The sequence below is a fragment of the Tubulanus polymorphus genome, chromosome 3 (genome assembly GCF_964204645.1).
Source record: "Tubulanus polymorphus chromosome 3, tnTubPoly1.2, whole genome shotgun sequence".
Classification (NCBI taxonomy): Eukaryota; Metazoa; Nemertea; class Palaeonemertea; order Tubulaniformes; family Tubulanidae; genus Tubulanus; species Tubulanus polymorphus.
The window spans coordinates 23,828,751-23,840,860 of NC_134027.1; the positions used below are offsets into that span (position 1 = coordinate 23,828,751).

General features: G+C 40.5%; 1 protein-coding gene across 1 annotated transcript in view; it reads left to right on the forward strand.

Moving 5' to 3' along the window:
* Positions 1-12,110, forward strand: part of LOC141901511 (dynein axonemal heavy chain 5-like) — a 60,614-nt gene that overhangs the window by 24,523 nt on the left and 23,981 nt on the right. Inside the window, exons 29-42 of the mRNA XM_074788796.1 lie at positions 39-263; positions 722-894; positions 1,246-1,424; positions 1,898-2,085; positions 2,634-3,125; positions 3,685-3,931; positions 4,419-4,660; positions 5,099-5,483; positions 6,210-6,487; positions 7,011-7,226; positions 7,787-8,017; positions 8,563-8,726; positions 9,662-9,784; positions 12,011-12,080. Of these exons, the coding sequence (XP_074644897.1) occupies positions 39-263; positions 722-894; positions 1,246-1,424; positions 1,898-2,085; positions 2,634-3,125; positions 3,685-3,931; positions 4,419-4,660; positions 5,099-5,483; positions 6,210-6,487; positions 7,011-7,226; positions 7,787-8,017; positions 8,563-8,726; positions 9,662-9,784; positions 12,011-12,080 (3,213 nt within the window). The remainder of the gene's footprint in view (positions 1-38; positions 264-721; positions 895-1,245; positions 1,425-1,897; positions 2,086-2,633; positions 3,126-3,684; positions 3,932-4,418; positions 4,661-5,098; positions 5,484-6,209; positions 6,488-7,010; positions 7,227-7,786; positions 8,018-8,562; positions 8,727-9,661; positions 9,785-12,010; positions 12,081-12,110) is intronic.

A 12,110-nucleotide genomic window follows, 5' to 3' on the forward strand; every position in this document is an offset into this window, starting at 1 on the left:
AATATTCCTACCCAGAATTGCATTGTTTTTGTCTGCAGGTCGGTTTGCTGGGTCTGCAGTTGATCTGGACTCGAGATTCGACCGACGCGTTGACGAACGCTCGTTACGATCGTAAAGTGATGCAGCAAACGAATCAGGGATTCCTCGAATTGTTGAACATTCTCATCGAGCAGACGACCAGAGATCTGACGAAGGTCGAACGAACGAAGTTCGAAACTTTGATCACGATTCACGTGCATCAACGCGACATCTTCGACGAAATGGTAACTTTTTTAGGCAGTTTTCATATTACGTAGCCATTTTCACTCCGGATCCAGTTTCACAGAAGTTGGAACTCTAGGGTTAAAAGGGTCTACAGTCACTGCAGTCACTACCTGTGACATTGGAATCAAAATAACTCTTAAACTGTGGAACTTGGTCCCAGTTTCTGGAAATTAGAAATCAAAATTTGCCTTCAAAGTCAAAATTCAATGATCTGCTGGGATATGCAGGGATAGAGAGCCAGTTTGAGCTCAGCTTTTGAGATTTTTTTCATTTTCAATGTTTTCTGTCATTGACCTCTGGAGATTTTAGACGTCATTTTACGCTTTTCAGCTCAAGCAAAGGCAGATCTATTGGGGGGGGGGAGGGAGGTGGACCAGGTCGATTAGTCCACCACCTTAAGATTTCGAAAAAATTTTCAAATATTCCATTTCCTTTGCAACGCTTCTTCCTCTTGTAGTGTACGAAGCACATCAAGACTCCGGCCGACTTCGAATGGTTGAAGCAGACGCGATTCTATTTCGTCGAGGACACCGACAAATGTTTGATTCAAATTACTGATGTCGATTTCTTGTATCAGAACGAGTTCTTGGGTTGTACGGAACGTCTTGTCATCACTCCGCTGACTGATAGGTGAGCAGCATCAAAAGTTATACTCATGCTCTGCAATTTTTGAAAAAATCTACAAAGGTCGATGAAAAGTTTTATCTGCAGAGTTGTCACTGATTTAGAAAACCTGAAAAAATCGGGGACTTCTTGGGTGATCTAATGAATATATAATTTAATCGATTTTTGCACATCTTAGAAATCAGGGATTACTCAGCGAATTTGAAAGATTTATTTTATACCTTGAAAACTTTGCCTTCTAACGTGGAAAACTCAAAAGGAAATTCAGAAATTCCAAAAAGCGATTTAAAGTTTATTGAGAAAGTTTAGAGCATAAATCGAACTCTCTCCAAAACTTCAATTCCCATTCTTTTTCAGGTGTTATATCACACTGGCTCAGGCTTTGGGCATGTCGATGGGCGGTGCACCGGCGGGGCCAGCCGGTACCGGTAAAACAGAAACCGTCAAAGATATGGGTCGATGTCTTGGAAAGTATGTGGTCGTATTTAATTGTTCCGATCAGATGGATTTCCGAGGTTTAGGACGTATTTTCAAAGGTAAAATATAGATTTTTAAATGAAGATTGTTTGAGTCACAGCTTGCATCACTGTGAATATCGTCGGTTTAATTGTCTTCAAAATGAATCATAGCATAAATCCATGTTTTACCCCTGTATTACTCCTACTCATTTAGCTCCTGTATCTAATATTTAGCTCTGCCAATATCTCAATAATTAGGACATTTGGATAATGTTAAGGAAACTTTCAGTCTGTGTTTTAACAATATACAATAAAATCCCACAATAAGATATAAAATTTGAGCGCGAAATCTTTCCTTGAGACCTTGAGATCTTTCCTTGTCTATTTTGACATTTTATTCTTTAAGTCATTTGGAGCCATCCCGTTCTCTACTTGCTTGCTACGACTGTACTTCATTTTAGTGCCGACTAAAAATGTCCCACACTGAAACTTAATTACTGATTGCCTGACTTCTGAATGGAAGTTTTGATTATTTGCGGTCGTTATTTCAGGTCTGGCTCAGTCCGGTTCGTGGGGTTGTTTCGACGAGTTCAATCGTATCGAGTTGCCCGTGTTGTCGGTCGCCGCTCAGCAGATCGCGATCGTTCTCACTTGCCGCAAAGAACGCAAGAAGACGTTCATTTTCACCGACGGGGACAGCGTCATCATGAACCCCGAGTTCGGTATTTTCTTGACAATGGTTAGTAGATGAATGATTTGATTTTGAAATTCATAGTAGGCTGTGAAGTAAGACCACTCTTAAGACCATTGTTAGTTTTGCTTAAGAGTTTTGACCAAAATGGACTCGGACTGTACAGTGCATCTGTGGCCCCTGTTATTTCAATTCCTAGGGTACTACAGTTTACTCGAAAATATTTCCGTCCCCTATGCTGGTCCACGACATAAATTAGTTCACTTATTTGCAAATACCTATATCCCTGATTCTCATTTAAAGTCACAACTACTCTAGCCAATATGTAAGGCAGAGTTTACTCTAGCTATTATTTTGCTGTTGGTCAATCATCTTGTCAACTTTTGTGCTGGCAACAGATTTGACTTCGAATGGAAACAGGACAAAATCTGTCTTTCAATTGATCTTTTAATGAAGCAATGATCCACAGGATCCAGTTCCATAGTTCTGCGTTAGATTTGATTCTGGAGTTATAGCATCGAAAATGAACTGATTATAACTCTCCAAATCACGACTATGGAACCGAGCTCAGGTATCAAACTATTTGAACATTTCAGAACCCCGGATACGCCGGTCGCCAAGAACTGCCGGAAAATCTGAAAATCAACTTCCGTACGGTGGCCATGATGGTACCCGACCGACAGATCATCATTCGCGTGAAGCTCGCCAGTTGCGGTTTCCAGGAGAACGTCGTGCTGGCGCGTAAATTCTACACGTTGTACAAACTGTGCGAGGAACAGCTCACGAAACAGGTGCACTACGATTTCGGTTTGCGTAACATTTTGTCGGTGCTGCGTACGCTCGGTGCGGCGAAACGCGCCAGCCCCGACGACACGGAGCCGACGACCGTGATGAGAGTTCTGCGCGATATGAACCTGTCGAAGCTCGTCGATCAGGACGAACCGCTGTTCTTGTCGTTGATCGACGATTTGTTCCCGGGAATCGTTTTGGACAAGGCCGGTTATCCGGAGCTCGAGGCGGCGATAGCTCGCAATACGGAAGACGCGAAATTGGTCGTTCATCCGCCGTGGATCCTGAAAATTGTACAGGTAAATATGTTCTTTTCAAGCCACCTTCAGAATTTGGGAATTGCAATTTATCACGGCAACATGCACCAACCAACCCCAAACATAGTGGTATATGTAATAATGTACTATGGAAAGTTAGTAGGAAAAGAGATTCCCACAAAAGTAACAAAAAACAATATACAGTTTTGAAAATTTTCCATCAGCTAGAAGTTTATTCAAAGTTTCGACTATATTCTAATAGCCAATAATCATCATCAGGAATACTATTTTATGATGAATATTAGGATATACAGTGGAACCTCGTTGCTACAGAAAATCTGTTCGTTATAACTGATTGCTCACTTTTATATCCAGTATGGAAGTAATCGATATTTCCGTATTTAGGACGAAATTCTAGGTTGTTTTAACCGATAAATTGTTAAAACGAGGTTCCACTGTAGTTGAAACGTTGAATAAATTACTAGATGAAGGTAGAATTTTCGGGCTGTATTATTTCATTTCACTTGAAAGTATCTTAATAAGTACCCATCAGTCGGTCCTTGACAAGCATCTAAAACATGTTCGATCTATGAAATTGTAGTTGTTCGAGACGCAGAGAGTACGTCACGGTATGATGGCTCTAGGTCCGAGCGGCGCCGGTAAGACGTGCTGTATTCACACGCTGATGAAAGCGATGACCGATTGCGGCGAACCGCATCGCGAAATGAGAATGAACCCGAAAGCGATAACGGCGCCTCAAATGTTCGGTTTGTTGGACGTTGCGACCAACGATTGGACGGACGGTATCTTCTCAACTCTGTGGAGACGAACGTTAAAAGCGAAGAAAGGTTCGTGTTTCATTCGTGATATGATATGATAACTCTCAAATTCTCCATTCCTTTTCCTCTACAAAGATGTCTGCTTGTGATAACCTTGGCATATTCATTGTTGCATTGACTGGAACTCACTTCATCGATGATAATGCATGAATGATGGAGCAGTCCCATGTGTTTTTTGGCACTTGAAGAGTCTGAAATTTTGACAGATTATCAAATCAAAAAGATGTTAATGTTTTCATTGTCTTGATGAATATTGATGACTTTCTTAGACTGACAAGTCATAAACTTATTTTCAATGCCAACCAGCCGTGAAATACGAATTTAGCTTTATAAGTTTTAATTGTATAAGAGTTTTGTACCGCGGCAGTCTCGATGCCATCAGGTTTGAATCCCCGCCGGGGGAAGATGTAGCGTTGGGACTGTAAATATATCACCGAGTTGAGAATCTTCTGTAAAACATTTAAATATTGATACGTTCTTGTTTTTCTCCAATCAGGTGAGCATATCTGGATTGTATTGGACGGGCCGGTCGACGCGATTTGGATCGAGAATTTGAACTCGGTTTTGGACGACACGAAGAAGTTGACGCTGGCCAACGGCGATCGTATTCCGATGGCGCCGAACTGTAAAATCATCTTCGAACCGCACAACATCGATAACGCGTCGCCCGCGACTGTATCCAGGAACGGTATGGTCTACATGAGCAGCTCGGGTCTCGACTGGAAACCTATTCTTCAGGTACAACCAATTTATCCATTCGATTCTTACGACAATTTCTAATCCTATGATGCTGGGAGAAAAATACTATTCCTAACGAAATCCGGGGCTGGTTCCATAGTTGAGACTTAAGGTGGCCCCCTAAGTGGGCTTAACTCTTAAGATTGGTCTTAAGTTGTTAGATTGGCTAAAAGACTGACATGGTCTTAGATGAATCTTTAAGTCTAAGTCATAGTTTGCCTGACGGAAGTCACCAGGATCGTCATTCGGAACAACCATGGCAGCATCTGGTAGGGTAGACTTTAAAAGTGACATTGACGATAATGATGAAAATGATCATGAATTTTGTGCAATTAATTGAAACTCTGAGAAAATGGAATCAAGAAACAATGGAAACCTTTAAGGGGTTAAGGTTAGATGCCGTAAGAACCAGGTTTGAAATCTTACTCCGAATTTCAGGGATGGTTGAACAATCGTCAAGCGGGCGAGGCCGATATCATCATGGATCTATTCGAGTCGTCGTTCCCAGCGATCTACCGCTTCTGTACGCAAAACCTGATCTTCAAAATGGAGGTTCTCGAAGCGTTCGTCATCAGCCAGGCGTGCAACATCCTCGAAGGTTTGATTCCGTCGAAGGACGAACGAGAGGGCGCCATCAGTCGGCAACATTTCGCGCGGTTCTACGTGTTCACGGTGATGTGGAGTTTGGGCGCGTTTTTCGAATTGGACGACCGCGCGAAACTCGAAGAGTTCATACGAAAGAACGACGAGTTCACGCTAGACCTGCCCGACACGTCGAAGGTCACCGATTCGACGATGTTCGATTTCATGATCAACAACGACGGTCAGTACGCTTTCAAATTTTCAAGTAAACTCCAGCACTGCACATTGTTATGTTCTAACAGTCGAGAAAAGACTTGAAGAAAATACCAAGTGCTAAGATTTTAATGTTTGTTAACCCCAGTGCCGACTAATTATCATCCCAATGTGCAGGGGCCAGTTGCACAGTCGTGACTTAAGGCAAAAAGTGGTCTTAAATCTTAAGACCGGTCTTAAGTTGTTAGATTGGCTATAGAACTAAGTTGGTCTTAGACTGGTCTTAAGTCTAAGCCATGACTATGCGACCGGCCCCTGGAGATAATTTGAAAACATTTCCATGCCAGTGTATTAAATAACCGGTACTAAAGTATGTGCACACCGCTGCGTGATGTGTCATTAGTTACTAATATTTCGCTATGTTTCGCTATGACTGGTCCTGCAATCTTCCAATAGATATAAAAACTAATTACATGTGACATCAATACACCCCAATGCGATGTACTAGCTAAGTCCATTACCGATTCAGGAATACTGGGCCCCGTTTTATAGACTGGTATTACCTTTAACCTGGGGGCTAACTCAATTCATTATCAATCGAGTTAGCTCCCGGGTTAAAGGTAATACAAGACTTTAAAAGCTAAAATCGGGCCCTGATGACTACTAGAATACATTGAAAAAGTCAAATAGTCATCTTCGTTTCGAAAAATGCTTTTACGATGTATATTTCCATTGTATTTTCTCTCGCGTGCAGGCGATTGGCAGCACTGGAATAATCTGGTGGAGGACTACATCTACCCGCCGGACAGCACGCCCGAATACGGATCGATTCTCGTGCCGAACGTCGACAACGTGCGAACGGATTTCCTCATCAATATCATCGCCAAACAAGAGAAAGCCGTTTTACTGATCGGCGAACAGGGCACGGCGAAAACGGTCATGATCAACGGTTACATGTCGAAATACAATCCCGAATATCACATGGGGCAGTCGTTGAACTTCTCGTCAGCTACGACGCCTCTCATGTTCCAGGTACGGTCATTCAGAGCTGCCAACTGTTCCCGAGTTTTAAAATTTATTACTATTTCATAACAAGAAATTCGGATCTGATTTGTTAGATGCGTACAGAAATATGAAAGATGTTGCTGAGGGTCTTACTGTTGGATATTGATTAATTTCAACAGAAAGATGAAAGATGTTGCTGAGGGTCTTACTGTTGGATATTGATTAATTTCAACAGAAATATGAAAGATGTTGCTGAGGGTCTTACTGTTGGATATTGATTAATTTCAACAGAAATATGAAAGATGTTGCTGAGGGTCTTACTGTTGATTACTGATTAATTTCAACAGAAATATGAAAGATGTTGCTGAGGGTCTTACTGTAGGATATTGATTAGTAATATCAAAAATTGAAAATGAACAATTTGGACTCTTCGGATTAAAACTTGTCTGTCTACTAGAAGTAGTTGATTTAATTGGAAATGAAGTAATTTTGATTATCCCTGTAGTCGAAGTGAATGTGTTTACAGCTTGGGAAAAAATTTACATTTCAGAGAACAATTGAAAGTTTCGTCGACAAGCGAATGGGCAGCACGTACGGTCCGCCTGCCGGTAAAAAGATGACCGTTTTCATTGACGACATCAACATGCCGATTATTAACGAATGGGGCGATCAGATAGCCAATGAAATCGTGCGACAGTTGATGGAAATGAAAGGATTTTACAACCTTGAAAAACCGGGAGACTTCACGAACATGGTCGATATTCAGGTATGATGTGATTCATATCGAATTCGTGAAATCCCTGAAGTCAAACTTTAAGATATCCAGCTTTTACAATACAGTAAATTTGGCTTAATGTTTGATGACATGAATAGGATTCTGGATTCTGAGAGCTCCCTCTCAGATACCTGGTGGATCTTGCCAGTCAAAAGAACATTGTCTTGGGGAACAGCCTGAGAGAGACCGTCTATTAATTAGATAAAATTCTTCTGGCAACAACTCTTAATAGATGTGGCCAGAAATCCTTTGTCACTAGAACAGGAATCTGGGTGAATTCCTGACACAGATTTGGTGTGCAAAACCCCTAGTTAGGAGCCTGGGTAATTACAAGAACCTTGGTTCTTGATGAGCTCAGTGAATGGGCTCTGAAGCGACTAACTTAAAAGAAAAACTGGATTCTTAGAGGGTAGAAAAAATGATCTCTTCAGAAACATAGGTTCTTGTTCACTACATCTAGTATTGGCTGCAGCTACCTGTCTGCTACGTTAGCAGTACTTTAGACAGAGACATTGATTCGGTAAAACCTAAAAATGTCCGTTATTTTGCAGTTTATGGCAGCTATGATTCAACCTGGCGGAGGGCGAAATGACATACCGCAACGATTGAAGAGACAGTTTACGATATATAACTGTACGTTGCCGTCGAATACGTCCATCGATAAAGTATTCAGCGTTATCGGATCGGGTCATTACTGTCCGCAACGTGGATTCAGCGATGATGTCCGCGGCCTCGTCGACAAGCTCGTTCCGTTGACCAGGCGTTTGTGGCAACTGACAAAGGTATTTATCGAAAATCGGACACCAACAATTCAGCGAGTGTATTGTTTCTAAAAAAGGGTGACCTCGATTCTGAAAAACTGGGAAAACTCAGGGAGTCCCATGGAAAACAGTGGGAATTGGTTTTTACTCTGGAAAACAACTTTACAATTCATTTCATATTGTAAATTTTGAAATTTTGAAATTGAATATAAAAGTATATTAGCGAAAAGTAGGAATGTTTATAGCTGGGCTTACCACTTGGGTCACTAAAAAAAACAACTCTCCCGTCCTTCTTAACGCCATTCATCAGAACACCGGGAAAGTTCCACTTTTACCGCGAAAACACAGGAAATACAAAATTCGATGTATCGTCTGGCTGTAAAATCTTGGCAGAATATTTCTGCCATCACAGAGATGGAAGAACCAGGGGCTGAAACTTTCAAATGCAGCAATCGAAAGAGAAAGTAGATAATTCCTCTTGATTAGAAATTAGCGCGATTAAACAGTTCCTATGACCCAATATCAATTTAATTTGTATGTTTTCCTTTTCTCTTCGATACTTATAGATCAAAATGTTGCCGACGCCAGCGAAGTTTCATTACGTGTTCAACTTGCGGGATTTGTCGAGAATTTGGCAGGGAATGATCAACACGCAGTCCGATGTAATCGTCGACGAGAAAGTCTTACTCGGTCTGTGGAAACACGAATGTTGTCGCGTCATTGCCGACAGGTAAGTTGGAATCATCGAATACAATTTCGATTTTCTTGAAGTCATCGATTTTTTGACGTAACTGTGAAAAGAAATGTTGCTGTGCCTGGGATATTTATGGAAATCATATAAAAGTCTTTGATATTTAACTGGAAATTATAGATTATTTCTTTTTGAATTAAGATTGGTGTCATAATCGGTACAGAGTTTACAAGATCAAAATTTTGAGTTAGCCCTTTCCAGTCATATAAGTATACTATATCATATTTTACGTTCAAAGCTGCATTTTCAATTACCATGTATTGTTAGTTACTCATAGACTTTCCGCTATTCAATTGAAGAAAAAATCAACAATTACAAAGAAAAACTTCAGGAAGTTGTGACGTTTCAACTCAAATGAGCTGTTTTAAAAGCGATTTTACTCCCTTAGTGTTTCTTTCATAATTGCGGGTTTTAACTCAGAAATGAGTCTCAAATTCAATTTTGGAATTGACACTTGTCATTCAACATACATGATTCTTTTTCAGGAAGAATTTAAACCTGATAATTTCTTCTTGCTTCCAGATTTTGAAATGTGCTTCTCGATTTCATATGTTTAAACCCTTTCACTCCGTTACTCACAAGTGAACATGTCTACCCTGACTTATTGCAATGCCAGCGGTCACGGGGGGACCTGGGTAATGATCTTAGCTCCATAGCATGGGAAAGCCTCTGCAGTGTATATGAAAAAATGGCTGATTTTGTGTACAGAGGGGGAGGGGGGTTGAAAATTTCAAATCTTATGCGTACGTAATAAATGAATGATCCCTTTCCGGAATATAGATCCGACTAACTGAAATCTGAAATTCGGTTTCACTTAGTTCGACTATAGTCGACTAACTCAGATAAACGGAGTTGGCCCTGTATGTATTTTACCGGTTTTTGAAGACGTTACTTATATCGTTTATCGCCCGTAGATTTACGACGTTTGACGATTACGGCTGGTTTACGAAGACGATGTCGCGTATCGCCGTCGAGGATCTCGGCGAGCAGCACGCGCCGCATCTCGACACCGAGAATTTTTTTGTAGATTTCTTGAGGTAAAAAATCCGTCGCTGGAGCGAACAGAAGAATCCCGTGCGGATGTTTTTGACGGCAAACATAACTAATAGATAACGCTTGAACACTTAAGCCGCGATCACACGAGCCCTTTTGGGTCGAGCAAAATTTGGTCATGCCAGATTGATAGAGCTGCGCCAACTTTTCTCCCTGGCGCAAAATAGATCAGTGCCAGTAGCTTAGGCTCGCGTGATTGCGGCTTCAATCAGCAACATAATTTGACGACAGGTGTGCATTTTAATACTGTGCCTACTGTAAAACCGGCTTAATTCAGATGATTTGGGAGCGATAAATTCAATCCAGTTCGTGATGAGATATTCAGATGAAACATCGTATTTGATTTATATGTATGTATTGAAGGGATGGTAAATAGTATCTGGATTGAACTGATGCGGATTAAACCGGTTTGACTGTGGTCACATATTCAGCAGAACCTCGTTAAAACAAACTGTACTGTGAAATGGGAAATTGATGAGAAATATATGGCTGCCTCCATGAAATACCCCTATGACATCACCGCAAACATCGAAGTTTTGTTTAATGAGACAATTTTCTATGGATCATACCAGAAATCTTTGATGATGTCATAGGATTGGTTTTAGATTCTGCCATTTTTCTGGAATGGACGAGACTTCAATTTCTGGTTTGAGTAGAATTTGACAAGTTTCTATGTTCATTTTTGTTTTAATGAAGCTTTGCTGACATAGCAAAAAATACTTGACTGTTCGCAGAGCTTCTTTCCGTATAAACAATCAAATTTGAAATATTGATGACTTTATAGAAATATTTCAGAGTCTATAAAATGTTGTTCATCTGGAAAGGAAGTGTTAGTGATATTCAAGTGTTTTAAGAATGTTCACAAATTTTATTTCAGTCACGAACAAACAGTGAAAGTTTACTTTTTGCACTATATTCACCTGATTCTGGTTTCACACTTGTGGGTTGGACTATGACTGCGGAGTGGAACTGAACCCACACCTGTGAAACCAGTGATCCGAGGTCAGTTGCGTACCAGAGGTGGTTAGATATAAACTAAGACCAACTTTCAAGGTCCAGTTGCGCAATGGTTACTGTCCAAAAATGCTATAAAACCTTAGGACTTGTCTCAGACTGTTCATAAGTTGTTCGATGGGCCATTCTAGCTAAAATGAGCGTAGACTGGTCTTAAGTTGTTAGATCGGCTATAGAACCAAAATGAGCTTAGACTGGTCCTGAATCGAAGCCCTGTCTGTGCAGGCTCGTAAGTCAGATTTAAGTCCTATAGGTCAACATAGGTTAATTTTTATCGAATCTTAGTCTTAAGATTCTAATAAAACTCACAGCAACTATGGAACTGGATTCTAAGAAGTTTTGTTTTGCGAGACCCTGGTAAAAGAGCGACTGGTGTCGGATCTGAGTTCTTTTGCAGCCATGAATAACACAAATAACGCGTTTGTGGCTTTCATTGTCTAATAATTATGTAGCATGTTTTTGTACTAATTTAACGCAGTTTTGGGAGTGATTTCGTAATATTTTTTATCATCTAACGTTCGAATATTTTATAACACGATGCACAGGTTCACGAATTTCGACGATTTGCGTTGGTTCGATAAAACTATACAGCGTATTGTCGCGGAGGACTTGTCCGAGGACTATATACCCGACATACAAGTAGATCAGTACTACTGCGATTTCTTAAGGTATCGGTATCTAACACTGTGCACTAAACACTGATAAGGGTTTCCGCTTTGCTTTGATAATTTGATGAAATAATTTTGAAACTTTAAAACTATGAATATGTCAAAAAATGAATAAGATTAGAATTCCTGAAAATAAATTGATAATTTGTGTTTTGATTATTATCTTAAATTCAGAACTTTCAGGCTGCATTTTCTAAAGCACTATTTATTCAGAATAAGAATCTCCTAAGGGTTCCTTCATTCCTTCATTCCACTGAGCGCAACTCGGGGCATCATTAGCAGGTTCGAGGTTTCTTTTTCCATTTTATGGAGAGGACAGATCTAGAAACTGCCACCACCAAGATTCGAGCCCATGAAGCCTGAAATTGACGAGATGACTGAATGCTACCACCAGGATTCAGACATGAACCCATGATAGTGAAATTCTGAGTTATCGCCGAGATTGTGGGATACTGCTTTAGAAAATGTAACTGATTCTCATAAACGGAAAGTTTTAACAATATGACTATTTTCTCGAACATTTCATAGAGATCCAGCGGAAGCTACTGGGGAAGAGCCAGACGATGCCGACTTCGATATGCCTAAAGTTTATGAACCTGTAAGTTGTAATACGATGTCGAAACATCAT